Below are 13,394 nucleotides of genomic sequence, written 5' to 3' on the forward strand. Positions count from 1 at the left end.
GTTGTGTACTTTAGGCTCTCTGAAGCAATACGATTTTATGAGATATCTGACGGTTGAGGAGAGTCAAGGGATGGCCACGGTCAGACACTTGTACATATTCGCTGTCCGACAACCATTAGCGAGTCGGTCTGGAGTCAACTGGGACTGCACAGTATCACCAGACAGACTGCTGCACTTGAGGTTGCCACGTGTTCACCCCATTGCTCCCCGCGTGTACGTAATCCAATGTTCTCTAGTCCCGAGTGGCTGAAGTTACCCCGCCGAGCGTTTGAGTGTGGCTCATCCTTTGGGACTGGCCAGCGAGTTGGATCGATTGATATACCCTGCCAAGAGAGAACGGGAACACTTGAGCACCAGATGGGGATGGGCATGGGGATGGGGATGGGATGAGGGTCAGCTACCCGTGTATTGAGGATCAGACAGCACACTTGTTCTTTACTGAGACATTCCCAATTCTCATTCCCCTTTCTTCCAATCTCGTCTTGGCAATCTCTCTCCATTGACAAAGACTGTATCCAACAGGTTCTATATACCAGATCTACAACCTCATGACTTTCGTTTTATAACACTCACTCACTATACCATCTTTCGTACCCCTCGCATCCTCCAGGATGGCTGGTCCATCGACTGGACGGCTCATGCCCTTGCTCCTATTGGCATTCTTCTTGCCAAGCATTGTACATTCCGCTGCAGTCCACAATGTTCATCATCGAATGCTACCTTCTCGAAGTCATCACCGACGAGCCCCTTCTCCTTCCTACACCCCACCTAATATCACTTTCAGCCCCGTGAATGGATCAAGCTCGATCCAAGATTCCTCCTACCACCGTCTCACGGGGCTCTTACCCACCGTCCTCGAGAACGCGGTAGAGTCTTCCTTTCACTCTTGGGAGATCGGGACTTTGGTCGAAGCCATCCTCGAGACATACTACCCCTCGACCAGAGCGTTTGGATACGATCCCAACTACCTCAACGGCAAGGTCCCAACGGAAGCACTTCAAGTCGTTGTGGCTGCTCTGGGCTCATACCCATGGTCAGGATCACCAGAATCCACTGCGCTCAACACGTCCTCGGCAGATTTGTCAGACTATCTCAGTCCGTCCTCTGCACCAGTCACTCTCGCTCCTCAGGCTCTCGTCAACGGTGATGGATCCCTCGGCGATCCTTGCAGTCTTGGCGCAGGCGTATGGACGCTGGCCGAGTTCCTCACTCAGCAAGCAGCGTCTCAATCATTATCCACTGGGAATGAAGGTGCGGACGACTATGCTTGGGCAGTCGGCAACCAACTTCAATACTTGAGACAACAGCCAACGTCGTCAAACGGTGAGTCCTCAAACATACCGTTCTGACCACTCAGGGACCATGTCCCAGCGTGAAAATGGCTTTCAGTTATGGGCCGACATGGGATACATGATACCGCCGTTCTTGGCCTGTGAGTCCAGCGTCCTTGAGGGTTGCCTTCCTGACCATGTCGCGTAGCTCTTGGCCTCGCCACATCGAGTGATGACCTGTTGGCCTTGGGAATCAACCAATGGTTGTTGGAGTCGTCCGCCCTCCTCGATACCACCAAAGACATCTTTCGTCACATCAACGACTTTGATGCCAGACTGTGGGCCACCGGCAACGCTTGGATGCTATACGGAGCCTGTCGTGTGGTAAGTGGATTGACCATGGATGTTTGTTGACTTGTGGCTTCAGCTCGCCAGTATCGGCGTCGCTGGTGAGACGTCCAACTTGGCTGCTCAAGTTGGCTCGACTGTGCGGCAACTTTCCGCCATCTTCCCCGCCATTTTTGCTCAGCTGGACGTGAGGATGCGATCATGCGATCTCCTGCTGACCCACCACAGAGCGATAACCTTGTGCCCAACTACATGTACGAGTCTGAACCGTCGCTATGTGAGTCAAACAGCTCTTTCCAGCTCCCAACATCGCTGACCCGTTCCCCAGCTATTGGAGATGCGGCAGGCACAGCACTCATCGTTGCGGCATACTACCGCTTTGCGGCCCTAGCACCACGATACGCGACTCAGACTCTGACAGCTCAAGCGAATAAAGCCTTTGACGGCGTGATTGCTCAATTAGGCGACGACGGATGGTTGACCCATGTGAGTCGTATTGACCCCTGCTCAACTTTGCTCACGTCATTCGCAGGTCGTCGATCCAATGGGAACGAACGGTTGGGTGGTGAACCTCAATTCGGGTCAAAGATCTCCCGAGGGACAATCTTTCTTGGCCCATATGTGGGTTGCAAGGACAGCGCTGGGAGTGTAAATTTGGTTCGCATCGATTAGGAGTCTGTGATGTATACAGATTGATGATGAGGTGCAAAAGCGTGATTCACTATGGTGTAAGGTAGAATAGCAACCTGATCTCGAGCAGTGTAGTTAGTTACCTCCACACCCAACATTTTCGTCGACAACTCTGTCTGTTCTCTCAGCACTCCATTGAGTTCCAGTCGCAAATGAGGTAGCCTCAAGCATTGTATCTTGGAAAGAAGATTCTCTGAGACTCATCTCTGACGTCCCATGGATGCGCTCAGTTGGCAAGTCCGACGATACGACCGCATCACGTATGAGACGTTCTTAGTGAGTCAAATTGCGATAAACACCCCCTTGCTAATTGTCTTCAGCGTGACCACTTGATTCTGAACCGACCACTCATCCTAGACGCATCCCATACAGCCTCGTGGTCAGCAGCCAAGGCCTGGCGTATCGTCGCCCAACCTTGCGAGAGGCTGTGTCATGAGGCCGACTTGAATGCATTGAGTCGTTACGGGCATCACGTCGTCCCCGTTGCCGATACGTCCACTCGATGTTTCTCAGAGTTTGAACGGGATGAGAGGCCGCTCAGGAAGGTGCTGGATCTATGGAAGGCAGGAGAAGGCCAAAGTTTATACGTAAAGGACTGGCATCTGCTCGATTTGGTAGAGCGCGAGGGGAGGAAAGTCAACGAAGTCTACGAGGTCCCGGAAATCTTTCGAGGTGAGCTCCGCGCGTGGTATGGAGCTCATCATGCCTAGATGACTGGATGAACCCTGGCTCTCGGGTACGAGATGAAGAGTTTGCAGAGCACGACCGTCATGGCACTTCGTCAGACTTTCGATTCTGCTATGTGGGTCCAGCTGGGACATTCACACCACTACATCGAGACGTGTATGGCTCTTACTCTTGGTCTGCAAATGTGGTCGGACGCAAACTATGGTGGTTCTACCCTCCGCATGACTTGGACAGCGTCAAGAGGGATGGCGAGCTTGTCTTTGATGTGAGGGAGCTTGAGGACGAAGGGGGAGGCATCAAGATCGTGCAAGAGGTAAGATGCGGTTTCGACAGTACATGCTGACGGTCAGGAAGGAGAAATCATCTTTGTGCCTTCTGGATGGCATCACCAAGTCCTCAATCTAGACTTTGTGAGTCCTCCAGCTTTGTCCCCCTCAATATGCTTACCGTTCAGTGTATCTCGATCAACCATAACTTTGCATCTTCGCCCACAATCCCGTATCTCTTCGAAGCCCTATGTGTGTCTCAACAGCGGGTCGAAGAATCCATATCGGATGTCAAGGAGATGATACAGCAACGTCTTGGCAAGAATGGACCATGGGAAGAAGAATGGGTCGAGGAAGTACAGGGGCTGTTGGAACGTGATGCGGGGTGGGGGTGGTCAGGATTCTGGGACATGATCTGGGCCAATACGCAGGCGAGTTGACTGTGCCCAGGCCGCCAACTTGGTATTGATATCCTGTCAGAAACCACCTGCGCCTGCTTCCCTGTCTCCGCCTCGAGCACTGCAGGATCAGTACGTGCTCGAGGCGATACGAAAATACCGCAATCTCCCTTGCTCGCGATTCCTACCAGCCGTAAATGAGGTCGTAGACCATGTCGAGCGGGCGATCCGTTCTGCTCCCGCTGATTGACCCCGATAGCAGGCAGAGACTTTGATATTTGCATTCCTTGATATTTGTAGCGCATTTCCAACGATGTATAATGGGATTTGTTCCCTAATGACAACCTGACAACCTCTGCGCAGCCCATTTCTCACCAAGGGTCTACCGCCTCGACCACATCTTGTGCCGAGATCCAGCCCTCATCTCTTTACGCCTTGGCCTTCTTCGCCTCGCCCTCTGTCTCTCCGTTGCCTACCCCGTCCTCTTCTGCAGCCTCATCGGCTTTCCGTTTGTTCCCAGGAACAGACTTGCCAGCCTTGTCATCTGGCTCTTCGACATCGTCATCTTCGTCGTCTTCGTCCGGCTGCTCGTTCTGAGAGATCCAATCAGCAGATGACCCGAGGAGCCTGCGATCGTGTCGTAATGCGGTGCAAATTGAGAGGTCCCAACTTACCTCGTAGAAATCCTTCAGCACTTGCTGATTGGTTTTACCCTTGGGCGCAGCGCCTCCATCTTCCTCCTCGTCATCATCATCATCATCATTGTACTCTCCCTCATCTTCATCTTCGTCTCCGTATTCTTCACTGTCTTCTTCATCAAATTCCTCTTCGTCCCCCTCTTCATCATCATACTCCTCGTCATCCTCTTCTTCATCTTCGTACTCGTCTTCGGCTAGGGATGACAGATATCAGCCGTGGTTCGAGTGAGAGATTGACACCGAGACGACGCGACACTCGACGGAATCCGGCCGTAGTCACTCACTCTTCTTTGGTGGAGCCATGGTGTCCGCACTCAATGCACTTTCAAGAGACAGCTACGCAGAAATGCAGAATCCAAAAGGGCAGGGCTGGCTGGCTGGCAGGTCACACGTTCACAGGTCGGTAATGGCGCGGGTGAGATCCCGGAATCCCACGTGGCCGGGCCGGAAGTGGCAGGAATTGGGCAGCGTGGCTGTAGGGAGGAGTTTCCTTTGGTACAGGCCTGCTGAACGCTGAGCTTGGGCTAGTTGTAGGTGTCTGTCGTGAATGTCCTTTCGTATAGCTGAATCAGAGGAAGGTTTCCGAAGACTTGATGTTTTCACAGCCGAGATGTGTCAGCTTCGACGGTGCTAGAGCGACCAGATCATGGAATAGTCAGCTGCCGCGCATAGATCCCAACGACAGAGCATGACTTCTGCTTACATACGCGTCGACCGATATATTGACTGTATTTTGGTACGGATGAGCCTTCAAGCGGAGAGTAGTGCTTCCGTCATCTGAAGGGGTTATTCAAACGGTCAACATCACCGGACGAAGGCGATCAGCCCAAGTTTAGACACCCCTAGCGAGCTATGGAGTCATGCATATCTGCGGTCTACCTACGACATCTGGCTGATGCTGATCTCGGACCACATCACAAGCTCACGAATACAGCTGCCTTGTCCAGTCTCGGATCCATCATCGGCCAGTAGACTGCACCCAGTCAATTCAATCGAGAGCGGGTGCCACGTGACATTGCTTTTGTGACATGCATCTCCGATTTATCGGTGGGGCATCACGGACTTGGATTCCGTCTGCAACGGCCACTTCATTTGCACATCATGCCTAGACGAACGACGCAGCCGGCATCTCCAGCACCCGAAGACATCAAGATACTGGCTCCAGAGGATCCAGATGCGTGGCCTTTGCTCGTTGCTTTTGACTTGGAGTAAGTGCAATCAAGTTTCCCCGAATCTTTTTTACTGGAGTGATTGACGACGACTTTAGCTACACCCTATGGGATTTATGGATCGATGTGAGTGGTTGGATCTGATATGTAGGCTCATGTTCAGACGCATGTGACACCTCCATTAAAACGAACAGGAGACGATATCAACCTCTTGCATGACCGGTGAGGCGCCTGATTCCTCTCATCTGTCCATTTGGACTGAACAATCTTTCTAGCCGAGGTCAAGACTTTTCATTTTATCGTGATGTCCCGTCTATCCTTGCTGAGCTCAAGAGAAGAAGTATACATGTAGCGGCATGCTCAAGGACCAGTGCGGTAGAGCTGTGAGTGCCTCGCCTCGCCTAACGACGTCAGCTGAGGACGGCTTCCAGAGCTCGAGAGGCTCTGGGAATGCTCCTTGTTCCCGGACATGAGGGTGGTGGCAAGCCGGTCAAAGCGGTCACATACTTCAATACGGTGAGCTGGTCGAAAATCTCCCAGACTCCAATTGACGGTGTCATCCAGATGGAGATTTATCCAGGTGAATATCTCGTCTCACTTGATGAGACTGATGCAGCAGGCTCCAAATTGCGACACTTCCGCGAGGTCCACCGCAAAACCGGGATCCCATACGATCAAATGGTTCGTGTTTCTTCCGCATTGATTATCTCACAACCTTAAGCTCTTCTTCGACGACGAACATCGGAACTTTGAGGTCGAATCGTTGGGCGTGACGATGCAGCTTGTACCTTCTTCAGGAACGGATCGCAAGCTGTTCGAGGCGGGTCTAGCTCTTTGGCGCAAGAGGAGAGGAATAAGGATCAAGACGAGCGACGAGGTTTGACATTTACATTGGCTGTCCAATCACATCGCACATATAGTCATCAAGTCGTCATTGCATCTCAATCTGCATCATCATCATAACTCGTCCACTCAATGTGTCTTGCGACTCTGACAGAAGTCCTCGGCGAGATCCAGAGCTCTACGGGCCGCAGCCAGACTCTGCTGGTACCTGAGATCAAGTGATCAGCTTTAGCGCGACTTCGTGCAGGACATGAACCCACCCAGCCGGTCCAAACCCATAGGCATGTACCACGCCCACTTTCTTGCCCACAAGACGCTCATGGACCCTTGGACCGAGCCAGCCTTGCCCGAGGACTCTGTGCTCCAGCTCGATTCTCGGTCCACCTTCGCGACAAGGTCTCAATCCGACATTGTGCGAAATGACTTCAATATCCTCCCATGTTGGATTCTTGTTGGCAGATGAGCTCTTCACCAACTTTGGTTCAATCTTGATTGCTGATTGAAGGATTCTTCTGGCTTGAGCAGGATCAGGAAACGGTGTATAGTCATTGGGTAGGAACGTTCCGCCAAGGATGACTTCGCCAGAGGTACCCGGTCGGGGGACGATGTAGATTGTAGGGTATGGTTCTTTGATCTTTATCAGTGTACCCTATTTAGCCTGGTACACACCGTCATCTGGACCAGGGATAAAGCTCGACCCAATGTCCATATAACACCGCTCAACGCCCGGCGCTTTGACTAGGACAGTCTGGCCTTTGGCGGGGTACACCTGAGGATCCTCAACGCCCAAGAGAGATCTACTGCCGAGACCCATAGCGTTAATCACCAGATCGACGTGGTCCATGTGTGCAAAGGTTGACTCCAGGGCCGCCAAGTCGTACGCTTCATCCAGAGAAGAAAGACGCTTCTTGAAGATGGGTATGTGCTTGGATTTGACTTGTTCGCCCAAGTAGCGTATATACCGGGGTGCATCCCAGATGTATGTTGACCATTCTAGGCCATGAGCAAAGTCACCGGGTAGAGGCTTCGAGGACGAAGCTGCAACTTCTCGCATCTGCGAGAGATCAACACTAGAGCTCATTTTGGCCTACTCACCCCGCCGACAAGCTCATTATACCACATCTCATTGGCGTTCAACGGATCTTTTGACAAATCAACGACATCGATACGTTTGAGCAGGTCCGGGATCTCCTTGGACAGCTCCCCAAGCTTGAGGAACGTCTCCTTGTCGCATTGAGATCCAAGCGTCGTGCCTTCGTGATCGAATGGATGCCAAAGACAACCCTGTAATCTCAGCTACATGTTTCGTCGGAATGAGACTCACGGCCCAAGGTGAAGCGAAGCCTGTCGAGTCAGAGTCTTGAGGAAGGTCTCTTGCAATAATGACTGGTTTGAAACCTCGTTTGTGACTCTCCAGAGCTATCGTCAGGCCCACAACCCCTGCTCCGAGAATGACGATGTGGGACATGGTGAGTATCGTTGAGGAATGTTCATCATTAGGCATCTCGACTCGCTACACGATTATTATCATCTTCGGTACTCCCGAAATGTCCGATAAGCGGCCTCCCATTTCATCAGCTATAGACATGCACCATGACCGAGAAACGCAGCTACAATACATATATCACCATGCAATCACGCCTCAACCTCGACTTCTCGCTTCTTGAGTACCAGCTTCTCACCCTTTACTCTCTGCCAGACATCAAAGACATCCTCAACGACCGTTTCAAAGTGAGACGTCGCGTCGTAGGATTTGGTAATGTAAATGTTGTCGGCGGTACCTGGCGAAGTTGGAGAGTAGAGTGGAGTGATAGAGACGAATCTGTTTGGTCAGACCATGTCGTCCAAGATGACTCACTTGTCAAGGACATTGCCGAGGAGCTGGAGGGCAGGCAAGATCTCTCTCTCCGGAACGCTGGTCTCGACGATCGTGGAGACGATGGCGATCCAAACATTCTGAGCGGCAACATTGTGCGCAGAAGAAACGGCGGCGATGTAGATGTCTGTGACGTTACTGACAGCTCGAGCTCCAACTCACCATTCTTCCTTCCCACTTGGTTTTGGGGAATGATGATCTGACACGAGTCCGCCTCGTCGGTACCGGGGATGGGATGCTTCAACAAGCAGATGGCCCTGATCACCTTGCCAGTCTCGATGACCCTGACTTTGCCTCCGGATTCAAGATCCTGTCCCGCGCCAAAGTACGAAGGATCTCCAATGACTTTCTTCGCTTTGACCGTCTCGCCCGCGGAAGTGACTCCGGTGAACTTGCCATCTTCGCCGACGTTGACGGACTCGATCTTCTTGTCAAGCATGTAGGTTCCTCCATAGATGGCGGAGAGTCGAGCGAATGCCTGGGGAAGTTCTCCAAGACCGTAGAGCGGGTAGATGTAGGGTGATTTACCGTATCGAGCCATAGATTGGGTGTAAAGGATGATCCGGTCGACGGTGGCTCGAGCAGGCTTGGTGATATAGCTGACGAAATCAGCATTGACAAGATACTTTTACTCACTCGTCGTCGAGCCACAATGCCATTGCGTGTCCGATGAAGTCTTGAGTTCCCGCTTCGAGCCCGAATTTGGTATACACGTCCTTCATGGAGCACTTGTTGATGTCGAGGCCTGCAAAAGATGAGCGTCTGGGCACCAGATCCAGATATATGACCCACCCTGATGAGTCGCGGGATCCTCCTCTTTCCAGTTCTGTAAGTATTGGAAAAAGTTCTTGGCTCTCCTCTTCTCGAAAAGACCCATCAACGGACTTCTGACCGCCTCCATCTCCGTACTTGGGACTTTTGAGATTTTGCCATCTCTGTAGACGTAGGAACCAGCGATGACTTTGAACTCGAGATATCGCGTCACATCGGTGTGAACGAGCATTCGAGTGAGTTCACCTGAGAGGATCATTAGCGCGATGTGGAAATGAGCGAACCGGCTCTCACGCACCAGAGGACAAGATGAATTTTGGGATCAAGTCTACTGCATAGTCACGATCACGTCCGAGGTTCAAATTCTCTGAGGGTCCAGTCTGACGGAACTTTTGGTAGAGCTATGGTGGCAAGGCATGGATCGAGATCAAAGGTTTCAACGTGCGAGCACAGACGCGGTAGGGGAGGCGTCCAAGGTCAGCGCGGTCAGATTTGAGCATCACTCGACGCACCTGAGTCAGATTCAAACTCGCGCTGTCACCTCCATAGTAATCATTCCTGTCCATGTGCAACACCTTTTGCCCATCGACGGACAAGAGTCCAGACAGGATACACTCGGTGAGCCCGGTGCCCTATGAGACGGGTCAGAGGGGATGGATGAGCATGCTGGGAACTGACCAGAACGATGACCTGTGTTATTGTGGTGTTGTCGTCAGTTCATGAACATCTACTGAAGGCTCAATGTATCCCCAAAACAGAGGTCGATGCGGAAGGCGGATGGACCGGATGTCCAAGGCGTAACACTCACATCATATTCCTCATCCATGGTGCTGGCAGCCTAGCGCAGAATGAAGAAGAGTAACTGATTCGGGGAGAGGGAGTGTGTATATGGAGCCAGCCCGAGTATAAGCTATGGTTACTCGCTATCGCAGTTGATCTCGTCGTTGTCGTTGTTGTAGACCTGATGAGCGTCATTGGTTACCCGGCAGCCACCACGCGTCTCTCGCCGCCCCACGTGTCATTTTCATAACGCCGAGAGACGTCGAGAGTGTGGCACTTGGCAGTCACAGTCAGTCACACCTCGGGATAGGTCTCATACCTTCTCTTCAGTACACAATCGCATACAGCATACTTTGAACCTGGAAGACTGAGTCCTGGGTTAGTCTCGAAGACGGGGAGGGATATATCTTCCTCCGAGTCGGCTCCGTGCTGGCCCCTCAACACAATCGTACAGCTTAGCTCGCTCTGCAATTCAACCGACCTCAGATCGTCTTGCTAGTCAGTCGTGCTAGCTGTGGTTGAGTAGCGCGGAGACATCATGGAGAGTGTGCTCGAGAGAGATCTGGATCCGGAGGAGATGGAAGAAGAGGAAGATGTGTTCGGTCAGTTCAGATCAATCAGCTGGAAACTACCATGTAGCTGATCCGAGGGACATAGATTCATCCTCTGAGGGATCGTCGACTCAAACCTCGACGCTGACCTGGATTGTGAGTCTGGAGTCTGAGCCCTGGCTGTAAGAGAGCGAGGGAAGAGAGGCTGTCTTCCAGAGCTTCAGGAATACTTTGTCGGTTGGGAACCACTGACGCGCTGCAGAATTGGTTCACCTCGCTTCCCGGGCATGACTACTTTTGCGATGTCCACGAAGATTTCATAGAAGACGACTTCAACTTGACTGGTGAGTCATTTTTCATCAGGAACCAGACTGAAATCATTCAGGCCTCCAAGCGATGGTTCCATTCTGGAAGGAGGCGCTGGAGATGGTTCTAGATGTCGAGCCAGGTGAGTTGCCAGAATATGCTGGCTGGGATTACTTGGGCTCACGCGTCCATAGAGGAGGACTCGAACAAGATACCCGACATGTCGATTGTAGAATCTTCTGCCGAGCTGCTGTACGGATTGGTCCACCAACGTTTCATACTGACCAAAGCGGGTCTGACATCCATGGTCGGTCGCATCCGAACCTGCTCACAAAGGATCTGCTGATGCCTAGACAGGTCGAGAAGTATGAACTGGGTCACTTTGGCAGCTGTCCTCGGGTCTACTGTCACTGGACACATGTCCTGCCTGTCGGACGAGCCGATATGCCAGGAATAGATACGGTCAAGCTGTTCTGCCCAAATTGCGGAGATATCTATTCGCCTCCAAGTAGCAAGTACGCCAATGTGGATGGTGAGTGGGAACCAGTCGAAGTCGGACCTGATCTGATGCCGGCTTTTTAGGCGCCTTTTTTGGCACGACCTTTGGACCACTCTTCTTCCAGACATATCCTGAACTTCTTCCTGCTCCTTTCGCCCCACCTGCCAATACTTCTTCCCGTCCACAATCTTCAGCCTCTTCACCTGAAGATCAACCGCCGGAAGGTACTTTGACAAATCCGAACCCTCATGGAGGTACCAAAGTCCCCCTTGTCCAGATCTACCAACCGAGGATATATGGATTCAAAGTGTCGGAGAGAGCACGATCTGGACCACGGATGCAGTGGTTAAGGGATCGACCAAGCAGCGCTTCGGAGTTGGATCAAGTGGACAACGATGGACGTTGGAAGTCTGGATCGATCCCATCTAGTATAAGGGAGCAGCAGGGAGATTTCATGGATCAGGATAGACCGTCGGAAAAAAGAACAGGAGTATTGTTTGACGACGAGGATGATGAAGACGATGACGAAGAAGAGGAGGAGGAAGAAGAGGAGGAGGGAGCAGGCGGAAAGACCCAGGACAGAAGCCATGGCCTAGGACTGGCAACTGGACATTCGTCATCAAATCAAAGGGTCCGAGATCCGATACCCAACAAAAATCCGCCTCAGCGGTAGTGGTGTGTTGCTAGCCACGGAGGCAGCAAATCGTTTCCTTGTTCTAGACCCATGATTCTGTAGAAGTATTGTACATCAGTCTCCAGCTGAGGGCAGACGACCCGAGATCACAATGGCATTGATAGGAGCCAAAATGGTCAGCAAATCAGAGCATAGAGATGTTCAGGTATACATGGGATCTCCCTAATGCGTCTTTGCCTTCGCCCCTGAGCGCTGTAAGCCTTGAATCTCACGGGTGGAAGGATTGAACTCACCGTCTACATACATATTCCTCGTTGCTGATGGCAGGGTGGCCACCATCCCATCCAACTCTCTCTTCATGATCACTTGACAACCGAGACGAGATCTGTCGATCATTAGTTCAGCATAACGATGTCTGTTACGACAGGATTGACTAACGTGTCTTCGAGGCCAAACGCCAAATCCAACATGTCGTTCTCCTCATCATCCGGCTCTGGTAACATGTCATAGTGCTCAGGTGATAAGATCACATGGCAAGTTGAGCACGCTACTGAGCGTTCACAGGCACCTTTGAAGGACATCAGCGAACGAGCACACATCGGGAGTCTGTGCTGCCCACCCTCGAGATCCACGTCGTGTTCATGAGCCAATGATAAGACGTCGTCCCCTTCATTCGCTTCGATCGTTTTGATATCGTTCCCTTTCGAGTCGCGGAATGTCAACTTGATGCTGAAGCGTAGTAAAAAGATCAGCCACGACCCGCGAGGTGATTGAAAACGCCAATCGTCGTCGGCGATGGTACTCACCCCGTTCCGGGTTCGGGCCGTGTGAGGTGTTCATGTCGAGAACCTGGATATCTTTAATATGAGAAGCTCGAAAAGCTACGACTCACTGCTGGTAGAATGGATTGCTCGGACCATAGATACACTAAGTTCAGACTTTGACCCCTGCGAGGCTGATGTCGCTCCCTGTACGACAAGTAGTGATCCAGAGGCTTTTGGCAAAACTCGAATCGAATACGATCGCCGCGGGAATCCATTCTTCACCGCTTGCTGGGCATTTTGAAGAGCGCCACGACGGGCACGAGGAAGCAACGAGGGTCCTCCTAGCATGTCTTTGCGTCTTGACAGTCTATTATGCGCGCTCGTCAAGCTGATACTCGTCCCAAGTTAGCACTGATCAGTGAATAATCCACGAGCGCTAGAATTCTTCGAGCAACTGCACGTGGCAAGACAGATTCACGTGACTTGAGCAAGATGCTCTCCGTGACATCGGAGTTGTCCACCAGGTATTATTGTTCTCTCCTCCGTGATAGCCCTTGGCTCTACGGCTTCAGTCTAGAGAAGCGTCAGTGCAAGATCTTCTCTTCTCTTTCGTCCGATAAACAAGGAAGGGCATCAGCTCGCTTATGGAGTCTCTTGAGGTCCCTCTTCCCCTCGTACATGGCGTCATTCATTGGAACGAATACGCCTTAGACTTTTGCCGATGAAGGATGGTGGAACAGCCCAGACATCGGGTTTCGTCATCTTGCTTGGCTCGACTGCCTTGAGAAGTTCATACTTTGAAAGAAGCTGGAAGAACAGGAATCTTGTCAGGTCACAGAGAAG

General features: G+C 51.8%; 8 protein-coding genes across 8 annotated transcripts; 4 read left to right on the forward strand and 4 right to left on the reverse strand.

Moving 5' to 3' along the window:
• Positions 1-171: 171 nt before the first annotated feature.
• Positions 172-2,414, forward strand: BD324DRAFT_619871 (hypothetical protein). Its single transcript, XM_022015220.1, has 7 exons — positions 172-1,323; positions 1,358-1,432; positions 1,480-1,655; positions 1,699-1,806; positions 1,848-1,896; positions 1,948-2,105; positions 2,152-2,414. The coding sequence occupies exons 1-7, from the start codon at positions 612-614 to the stop codon at positions 2,269-2,271; spliced, it is 1,398 nt and encodes a 465-aa protein (XP_021872101.1). The 5' UTR covers positions 172-611; the 3' UTR covers positions 2,272-2,414.
• BD324DRAFT_619872 (hypothetical protein) lies at positions 2,407-3,935 on the forward strand. Its single transcript, XM_022015221.1, has 6 exons — positions 2,407-2,585; positions 2,630-2,981; positions 3,020-3,309; positions 3,347-3,406; positions 3,451-3,693; positions 3,743-3,935. The coding sequence occupies exons 1-6, from the start codon at positions 2,526-2,528 to the stop codon at positions 3,908-3,910; spliced, it is 1,173 nt and encodes a 390-aa protein (XP_021872102.1). The 5' UTR covers positions 2,407-2,525; the 3' UTR covers positions 3,911-3,935.
• On the reverse strand, positions 3,936-4,745 carry BD324DRAFT_619875 (hypothetical protein). The gene is made up of 2 exons (XM_022015222.1): positions 4,643-4,745; positions 3,936-4,552 (listed from the first exon to the last, which is right to left on the reverse strand). Exons 1-2 carry the CDS (start codon positions 4,659-4,661, stop codon positions 4,089-4,091), a joined length of 483 nt encoding a protein of 160 aa, XP_021872103.1. The 5' UTR covers positions 4,662-4,745; the 3' UTR covers positions 3,936-4,088.
• A 693-nt stretch (positions 4,746-5,438) lies between these two features.
• On the forward strand, positions 5,439-6,466 carry BD324DRAFT_619879 (magnesium-dependent phosphatase-1). Its single transcript, XM_022015223.1, has 8 exons — positions 5,439-5,566; positions 5,626-5,653; positions 5,691-5,749; positions 5,803-5,910; positions 5,959-6,043; positions 6,092-6,107; positions 6,147-6,208; positions 6,249-6,466. Exons 1-8 carry the CDS (start codon positions 5,460-5,462, stop codon positions 6,408-6,410), a joined length of 627 nt encoding a protein of 208 aa, XP_021872104.1. The 5' UTR covers positions 5,439-5,459; the 3' UTR covers positions 6,411-6,466.
• Positions 6,467-7,859, reverse strand: BD324DRAFT_619882 (hypothetical protein). Its single transcript, XM_022015224.1, has 5 exons — positions 7,695-7,859; positions 7,466-7,654; positions 7,040-7,424; positions 6,631-6,997; positions 6,467-6,578 (listed from the first exon to the last, which is right to left on the reverse strand). The coding sequence occupies exons 1-5, from the start codon at positions 7,836-7,838 to the stop codon at positions 6,500-6,502; spliced, it is 1,164 nt and encodes a 387-aa protein (XP_021872105.1). The 5' UTR covers positions 7,839-7,859; the 3' UTR covers positions 6,467-6,499.
• BD324DRAFT_619883 (GDP dissociation inhibitor) lies at positions 7,860-9,987 on the reverse strand. The gene is made up of 9 exons (XM_022015225.1): positions 9,826-9,987; positions 9,696-9,707; positions 9,530-9,649; positions 9,316-9,418; positions 9,039-9,263; positions 8,883-8,991; positions 8,409-8,845; positions 8,229-8,373; positions 7,860-8,192 (listed from the first exon to the last, which is right to left on the reverse strand). The coding sequence occupies exons 1-9, from the start codon at positions 9,841-9,843 to the stop codon at positions 8,006-8,008; spliced, it is 1,356 nt and encodes a 451-aa protein (XP_021872106.1). The 5' UTR covers positions 9,844-9,987; the 3' UTR covers positions 7,860-8,005.
• A 124-nt stretch (positions 9,988-10,111) lies between these two features.
• BD324DRAFT_619889 (casein kinase II regulatory subunit-domain-containing protein) lies at positions 10,112-11,985 on the forward strand. The gene is made up of 7 exons (XM_022015226.1): positions 10,112-10,399; positions 10,455-10,504; positions 10,611-10,692; positions 10,734-10,796; positions 10,849-10,961; positions 11,012-11,186; positions 11,237-11,985. Exons 1-7 carry the CDS (start codon positions 10,336-10,338, stop codon positions 11,824-11,826), a joined length of 1,137 nt encoding a protein of 378 aa, XP_021872107.1. The 5' UTR covers positions 10,112-10,335; the 3' UTR covers positions 11,827-11,985.
• Position 11,986: 1 nt separating this feature from the next.
• On the reverse strand, positions 11,987-12,956 carry BD324DRAFT_619891 (ferredoxin). Its single transcript, XM_022015227.1, has 6 exons — positions 12,680-12,956; positions 12,594-12,636; positions 12,407-12,516; positions 12,226-12,355; positions 12,081-12,172; positions 11,987-12,032 (listed from the first exon to the last, which is right to left on the reverse strand). The coding sequence occupies exons 1-6, from the start codon at positions 12,897-12,899 to the stop codon at positions 12,010-12,012; spliced, it is 618 nt and encodes a 205-aa protein (XP_021872108.1). The 5' UTR covers positions 12,900-12,956; the 3' UTR covers positions 11,987-12,009.
• Between the last annotated feature and the right edge of the window lie 438 nt (positions 12,957-13,394).

The sequence above is a fragment of the Kockovaella imperatae genome, assembly GCF_002102565.1.
Source record: "Kockovaella imperatae strain NRRL Y-17943 chromosome Unknown BD324scaffold_4, whole genome shotgun sequence".
Taxonomy (NCBI): Eukaryota; Fungi; Basidiomycota; class Tremellomycetes; order Tremellales; family Cuniculitremaceae; genus Kockovaella; species Kockovaella imperatae.

Excerpts from the sequence above, each read along its gene's own strand:
- BD324DRAFT_619879 (XM_022015223.1), top strand. The coding sequence starts at position 5,460 with ATGCCTAGACGAACGACGCAGCCGGCATCTCCAGCACCCGAAGACATC. Across the intron at positions 5,911-5,958 it reads AGGACCAGTGCGGTAGAGCT|AGCTCGAGAGGCTCTGGGAA; the intron begins GTGAGTGCCTCG and ends GACGGCTTCCAG. Across the intron at positions 6,209-6,248 it reads GGATCCCATACGATCAAATG|CTCTTCTTCGACGACGAACA; the intron begins GTTCGTGTTTCT and ends CACAACCTTAAG.
- BD324DRAFT_619891 (XM_022015227.1), bottom strand. The coding sequence starts at position 12,899 with ATGCTAGGAGGACCCTCGTTGCTTCCTCGTGCCCGTCGTGGCGCTCTT. Across the intron at positions 12,356-12,406 it reads ACACGACGTGGATCTCGAGG|GTGCCTGTGAACGCTCAGTA; the intron begins GTGGGCAGCACA and ends TGTCCTTCAAAG. Across the intron at positions 12,173-12,225 it reads GCGTTTGGCCTCGAAGACAC|ATCTCGTCTCGGTTGTCAAG; the intron begins GTTAGTCAATCC and ends AATGATCGACAG.
- BD324DRAFT_619889 (XM_022015226.1), top strand. The coding sequence starts at position 10,336 with ATGGAGAGTGTGCTCGAGAGAGATCTGGATCCGGAGGAGATGGAAGAA. Across the intron at positions 10,505-10,610 it reads CCTCGACGCTGACCTGGATT|AATTGGTTCACCTCGCTTCC; the intron begins GTGAGTCTGGAG and ends GACGCGCTGCAG. Across the intron at positions 10,962-11,011 it reads AAGCGGGTCTGACATCCATG|GTCGAGAAGTATGAACTGGG; the intron begins GTCGGTCGCATC and ends ATGCCTAGACAG.
- BD324DRAFT_619872 (XM_022015221.1), top strand. The coding sequence starts at position 2,526 with ATGGATGCGCTCAGTTGGCAAGTCCGACGATACGACCGCATCACGTAT. Across the intron at positions 2,982-3,019 it reads GGTCCCGGAAATCTTTCGAG|ATGACTGGATGAACCCTGGC; the intron begins GTGAGCTCCGCG and ends CATCATGCCTAG. Across the intron at positions 3,310-3,346 it reads GCATCAAGATCGTGCAAGAG|GAAGGAGAAATCATCTTTGT; the intron begins GTAAGATGCGGT and ends GCTGACGGTCAG.
- BD324DRAFT_619883 (XM_022015225.1), bottom strand. Across the intron at positions 9,264-9,315 it reads AAAATTCATCTTGTCCTCTG|GTGAACTCACTCGAATGCTC; the intron begins GTGCGTGAGAGC and ends TGATCCTCTCAG. Across the intron at positions 8,846-8,882 it reads GCATTGTGGCTCGACGACGA|CTATATCACCAAGCCTGCTC; the intron begins GTGAGTAAAAGT and ends TGATTTCGTCAG.
- BD324DRAFT_619882 (XM_022015224.1), bottom strand. The coding sequence starts at position 7,838 with ATGTCCCACATCGTCATTCTCGGAGCAGGGGTTGTGGGCCTGACGATA. Across the intron at positions 7,655-7,694 it reads GCTTCGCTTCACCTTGGGCC|GGTTGTCTTTGGCATCCATT; the intron begins GTGAGTCTCATT and ends CTGAGATTACAG. Across the intron at positions 6,998-7,039 it reads TATCCCTGGTCCAGATGACG|AACCATACCCTACAATCTAC; the intron begins GTGTGTACCAGG and ends TAAAGATCAAAG.
- BD324DRAFT_619871 (XM_022015220.1), top strand. The coding sequence starts at position 612 with ATGGCTGGTCCATCGACTGGACGGCTCATGCCCTTGCTCCTATTGGCA. Across the intron at positions 1,656-1,698 it reads TATACGGAGCCTGTCGTGTG|CTCGCCAGTATCGGCGTCGC; the intron begins GTAAGTGGATTG and ends TTGTGGCTTCAG. Across the intron at positions 1,807-1,847 it reads CCATTTTTGCTCAGCTGGAC|AGCGATAACCTTGTGCCCAA; the intron begins GTGAGGATGCGA and ends GACCCACCACAG.